Source organism: Wasmannia auropunctata, unplaced genomic scaffold (assembly GCF_000956235.1).
Source record: "Wasmannia auropunctata unplaced genomic scaffold, wasmannia.A_1.0 LD334242.1, whole genome shotgun sequence".
Classification (NCBI taxonomy): Eukaryota; Metazoa; Arthropoda; class Insecta; order Hymenoptera; family Formicidae; genus Wasmannia; species Wasmannia auropunctata.
This window is the reverse complement of record NW_012028648.1, coordinates 30,056-35,885: the sequence shown is the minus strand read 5'-3', so window position 1 is coordinate 35,885 and position 5,830 is coordinate 30,056. Positions and strand designations below refer to the sequence as shown.

General features: G+C 31.6%; 2 protein-coding genes across 3 annotated transcripts in view; one reads left to right on the top strand and one right to left on the bottom strand.

The window, feature by feature from the left end:
• The first annotated feature begins 6 nt into the window (after nucleotides 1–6).
• Nucleotides 7–1,829, top strand: LOC105458981 (fatty acid synthase-like). Of its 2 annotated transcripts, XR_975603.1 has the most exons (3): nucleotides 7–667; nucleotides 977–1,234; nucleotides 1,477–1,829. XR_975603.1 is itself a non-coding variant. In XM_011704624.1 (2 exons), the coding sequence occupies exons 1-2, from the start codon at nucleotides 49–51 to the stop codon at nucleotides 1,177–1,179; spliced, it is 822 nt and encodes a 273-aa protein (XP_011702926.1). In that variant the 5' UTR covers nucleotides 7–48; the 3' UTR covers nucleotides 1,180–1,255. The 2 variants fall into 2 exon arrangements, 1 of the variants encoding a protein (XP_011702926.1); XM_011704624.1 differs by lacking the exon at nucleotides 1,477–1,829 and having other exon boundaries at nucleotides 977–1,255.
• LOC105458984 (probable cytochrome P450 6a14) overlaps nucleotides 1,701–5,830 on the bottom strand; it is a 20,170-nt gene continuing 16,040 nt past the window's right edge. The window contains exons 4-7 of the mRNA XM_011704626.1: nucleotides 5,212–5,549; nucleotides 4,373–4,603; nucleotides 3,974–4,225; nucleotides 1,701–2,227 (exon numbers count right to left, since the gene is read on the bottom strand). Coding sequence (XP_011702928.1) covers nucleotides 2,064–2,227; nucleotides 3,974–4,225; nucleotides 4,373–4,603; nucleotides 5,212–5,549 — 985 coding nt within the window. The 3' untranslated portion in view covers nucleotides 1,701–2,063. The remainder of the gene's footprint in view (nucleotides 2,228–3,973; nucleotides 4,226–4,372; nucleotides 4,604–5,211; nucleotides 5,550–5,830) is intronic.

The following is a 5,830-nucleotide window of genomic DNA, read 5'->3' as shown; positions in this document are numbered from 1 at the left end:
AACGTCGTGTTGGTTTCACGAACTGGAATAAAAAATGGTTATCAGCGCATGAAAGTTCGACTGTGGAAATCGTACGGTGTAAATGTGCTGATTATCAAGGACATTGATGTTGCTAACACTCAGGATTGTGAATATCTTTTGCGAACTGCGGAAAGAGAAGGGCCAGTGGACGCGATATTCAATCTTGGTGTGGTATACAAGGGCGGCATTCTGAAGAATCAAACTGCTGAAACCTTTGCGGAATCCTTTCAATCGAAGGCTCGAGCAACTCAAACATTGGACAAACTTACTAGAAACATCTGCCGTAATCTGCGGCATTTTGTAGTTTTCTCTTCTGTTTCCTGCGGCAGAGGAAATGTTGGACTAAGTAATTATGGCATGGCTAACTCCGTCATGGAGAGAGTGTGCGAGAAAAGGGCGAAGGAAGAATTACCTGGGTTGGCAATTCAATGGGGAGCTGTGGGCGACGTTGGTTTCCTCGCAGATATGCAAGAGGAAGGTAAAGAATTGACTACTGGTGGCACTTTGCAGCAAAAAATATCCTGCTGTCTCGACGAACTCGATAAATTTTTACTTCAAAGCCGGCCGATTGTGAGCAGCATGGTCGTAGGTGAAAAGAAAGCGGAATCTTACGGCAGTATGGTAGAAGCTGTTGCTAGTATTTTAGGTAGTTATGCTCATGTAGAATTATTTTTTGCACGTATGCATATATATTGTATTAATTTAATTGTTCGGACAGTACGTGATTTCTTTAAACTATCGTCTGAGTGTTACTTACACCATTTAATTTATATTAAGACAATTAATTATGAAGCTGCTAGTGCCGTAATGCGTGTGTGGACTTACAGTTTTTAACACCCTCTACGATAGTTTGAGGATAATTACAATATAATGACGCATCGCACAATTAATTTCGCAACTGCTTATTATATTTATTACTAAACATATGATAATAATATTCTATTTTATGTTTTAGATATAAAAGATATGAAAATTGTAAATCAAAATTCGCTTTTGGCCGAATTTGGAGTAGACTCCATGATGGTCATTGAAATCAAGCAAACTCTTGAACGAGAATTTGATATTTTTTTTACTGCACAAGAAATAAGAAATCTTTCTTTTGCAAAACTTATGAAAATGTCTGGTGGAAACGTCAGAGACAATAATATGCATTCCTAACAAAAATTCTTTTCAGAAAAAGAAAAAAATTATACACCAAGTATATAAAAGTATCGTACGTTACGTTCCTAAACCAAAAATATCTAAACTAAAAATATTGTTTTAACAAATAAAGATTGTCCAAAACAAATATGAGATTATACAAGTTGTCAAGTATTTGATTAGACATACAAAAATATTTTATTCCAAATAAAAAATATTTAAAAAAAAATTGTTTAAACAATTTAAAAGTACATAAGTTGCAACAAAAGTTTAATGTCATTGTCTTTTCAACTAATTTAAAGTTTTATAAAATAGGTTTAATCTAACTAAAATGACCAATGGGATCATAGTGAAGCAGAAACTTGGCGTGCTCAGACTGTATGAATTGATAAGATGTATATAAAATGCGAGCACGCTAGCACGAATCCTTTTTCCTTCTTTTGGATCCCGAATCACCTTCCGAAGTATTGCATGCGATTTACTGGACACCCTGTATATTATTAGATCATCCGTAATCGATATAATTAGTTTGTGCACAATTAGTAAATATTTTATTTTATTGAAAGAATCAGTTAACACTTATAACAGGTAAAGGCAATAAAACGTTACAAATTAGATAGTTCATATCGACTGCAGAATATTCAAAATAAAAGTATGTTTATTAAAAATAATGCTTTATACTTATTATTGAATCCGTTATCGTTCACATTATGAATAATGTTTCAAGACCGACGAATATGCAGCACGTAGTTTGTGTGTGGTTAGATATTGTAAAAATTATTACACAAACATCCGTGTTGGCTCCCATAGGCCTTTACTTCACTAAGTTATATTTATTAATGTATATTTTTTTATTAAATCTATAGGGAAAATATTTAATTTACGCAATAGTGCGATTTTTTTTATCGCGGTTCGATATTAAAATATACACCATTTTTCGCTGTGAGAATTAAAGCTTTTTCGTCGAAAACAAGCGGAATTGGAGTTCGGGAATGAAGTTTGAATTTATATTTTGACAGAAGACTCACAAGTCCAACTTTCGTTTCTACGTAGCTAAATCGTGAACCTGAAAAATAATAATATTAATGAACAAAATTTATAAAATATTTGATAATAGTTTATTTCAGATTTAATGAAACTTTTCCTAAGTATACTATTTAATCCGTATTAAGTATTGTTTCGAATTGTATCATATATACAAAAGTTTATATACACGGAAAGAACGATTTTGTTGAAAGACCTAAAAATTTTGCTAAAAACAGATCTGAAAATAACTTTTTATTGAATCACCAAAATAATGTTGGAATGTTAAAACTGATAAGTATTGCTATAAAACGTTTTGATATCTTAGCAATCATTTTGACTTTTGCATAAAATAATTTTGATTATTGAACAAAAATTATTTTCAGATCTGAATTTAGCAAAATTGTTCTTTCCGTGTATGTATGTATATATATTTGAAGAATGTATGATTCTAAGTCAAGTCATTAGCATTAAACCGCAATTTTGAATTGAGATCGAGAAACTTCGTGATGTCTCGGAATCTCCTGTCATATCGATAATGATGTCATTCTGCCGAATGAGAGCCTTCGCAAAAGCGAAAGTCTTATGGTGCGGAAGTATAGGGATAACGGCAAATTGAAGATGATGCAATTAAAATAGCTGAAGTGGCACTTAGGCTTTGATCGCACGTATACCAGGATATGTAATGTTGAAAGAGACAGGAAGGATAAAACAATCGATAGGATTTGCTGGAAAGGATGAAATTCGAAAAAGAAATGCTAAAGTGAGTGTTGGTAAGAAAAAACGTAAAGGAAAGAGAAAGAAGAAGATAAATGGAAGGGAAATGTTTTATAGAGATAATGGAGCAGAGAGGATGTGCATAGAGATTACTTAGAAAAGAGGGATTAGTGAATACTTGGTGGGAGCCGCTACCGCGTCTCCTGATGAGGAAATGAGGAAGAGAAGAAAGGAAATATGGAAGAGGTATATATATGTACAATAAGATAATGGAATCTACATATAATAGAGATGTAAGAACATTGAGGAATCCCGGAATATTTGAAGAGAAAATTAGGGAAAAATGGAAGTAAAAAATTGGCAGCTATAAGTAGAGATATGATAACGAAAAGGAAAAGAATAAATATTGGAAAGAAGTAGAAAATATAATGTGTAGAACGTGTGGAGAGAGCGTGGGTAAATTGAAATGATTTTTTTGAGAGTATAGTAAGAACAATAGAAAGATCAAATGTAGGGAAGGTTATAAATGATAGGGGAGGTATTGGCATAATTAAGTAGATGAGTGAGGGAAGGCAAGGAAGATTAAAAAAAAAACTGAATTAATAGTAAAAAGAATGTAGGAGTAAATGGATGAGTGTGGATAGTAAATTGTAAACCAAGTCTAATTGTAAGTCATGATTGTTAGCCAAATTAATAAAATAAATTGATTGGATAGAATATCATTTTTCTAATAAAATGAAATTTTCTATATGTAAATTTCTCTTAGTTGTATTGCTAAAAATTGAATTAATTGATACGCTTTTAAATTAATATATCCCAGCAAGAGATTTAGAAGACTTAAAAATATTATAATCTAATTTTGAAAGTTCAGAATCTGACGATTTAAATGAGCTTAAAATTAAGGAGCTCAGATTTTTTAAACCATATTTTTCATGTTTAGAGCAATAATATTTGGCAAAACGTTATATGTGTTATTTCACTATTCTCACTGTATTTTATGATACCGAACTCTTTGATTCTTGACATGCACATGTGAGATGTAAGATATTAATATATTTACTGATATCCTCACCAATGCAATTTCGTGGACCTTCTCCGAATGGTAAATAAGTATAAGGATGCCTTTCTTCTATTTTGTTAGCGTCAAATCGCTCAGGATCAAATTTATCCGGGTCTGGATAAAATGATGGATCTCGATGTAATCCAAGCACCGGTATAGTTATTAATGTTCCCTTTGGCACGCGAATGTTCGTTGTCGGCAAATCTATATCTTTGGTGCAGATGCGATTCAATATTGGAACAGGAGGATATTTTCTCATAGTCTCTGCAATATGCATAAGAAGGATATGTAAGTCTTTTCTAAAATATAGAAGCAATTTACATATGCATATTAAATGTACATATAAATAACAAGATTTCTTTGTTGAAAATTGTATCTCTAAGTGGAAACGCTGTGCAACAAAATACTTGCCATTTATTACTTTGTGAAGATATGTCATTTGGTTCACAGCATCGTAGGTCAGACCACCGTGCTTTGCTAACATTTCGTCAATTTCTTTGCGAACTTTGTCCTGTATATCTCGATTTTGAGCTAATTCATACAGAGCGTATGTCGATGTTGACGCGATAGTTTCGAAGCCAGCTACGAAGAAGATAAAGGTTTGCGCAGTAGCTTCCGCCATGGTAAGTTTATTTACAGTTGCTGTAAATAATTAAAATACGTTTTGTTGGCAAGATTGCCGAATAGAGGAGCCCTATTGAAGGTCACTCAAGGTCATGATCGGAGGGGGCTCCCCTATTCGGCAGTTTTATTCCAAACATCGCTGTTTTACCAATGATTTATGCATATGTGTGCAATATTGGTGTAGTGTGTAGTGATGTTTTATATTTACTACCACATTAATATCGCATGTAAATGTTATATAAAGAATTTTTTGAATATATACAAAAAAATTTTCCTTAAATTGCAAATTTTTAATTTTTATTATTTACGGCTTCGAAATGCTGTTTTTCTAGAAGTAGGATCCAAAAAAATGTCATCTGATTTCTATAATTATTTCAGATTTTTGATGAAATAACTATCTTAATAAAGAGAATAAAGAAACATAATTGAATTTATTACAATTAAATTAGATATTCTGTTTAAAAATAAAATTATTGCTTTGTATTGATTACATTTCATATCGACACAAATCAATTTATTACAAAAAAGGGAAGTGTAAAAATTTCGTTGGCTCATTTTATATATATTTTCATAAGACACGTAAAAAAATCGATATAAAAATAAGTATAAAAAATTTGTATATTAACATGATACATTGGTCGTCTTCTTGTCATCGTCGGGTCCAATATAGCCCTTTTCCATGAGTTCAATGAGCAGATTCATAAAATCATGTCTGACGATGTTATGCGTTTGCCTGTATTTTATATTTTCTTGAAATATATTCATAAAAAATTTCGTGACGTTTCGATCGTTGATGGGCATGGAAAAGAAATCCAAAATTTGTGGGGCAAACGCCATTAATATGATCCAAACTGAATTCATTTCAAAAAGTTTTTTTCTCTGCATTCGATACTCATTATTTGGTTCTTCAATGCAATTAGATTTGATACCAACTGTCGTCGACATGATTACATCTGTTGCATACCTGTTGGTAAAATTGGCACATAATTTTTTAATAAATTTTAGCAGATATTATATTTAATTATAATTATAATTACAATTATATTAATAATTAATTTGTAAAACATCAAAAGTGTTAAAGAACAATAATGGCAGGTATGTGGTATCGTCGATCGCCAATGCGTATTCGGATGACATATTCAAGTAATAATATAATGTAGTTCGATTTAATTGTTGATTTATCTTATAAAATTTTAACGGATAAATATATAACGTCTTATTTTCCGTCTACATTTTATCGGAAAT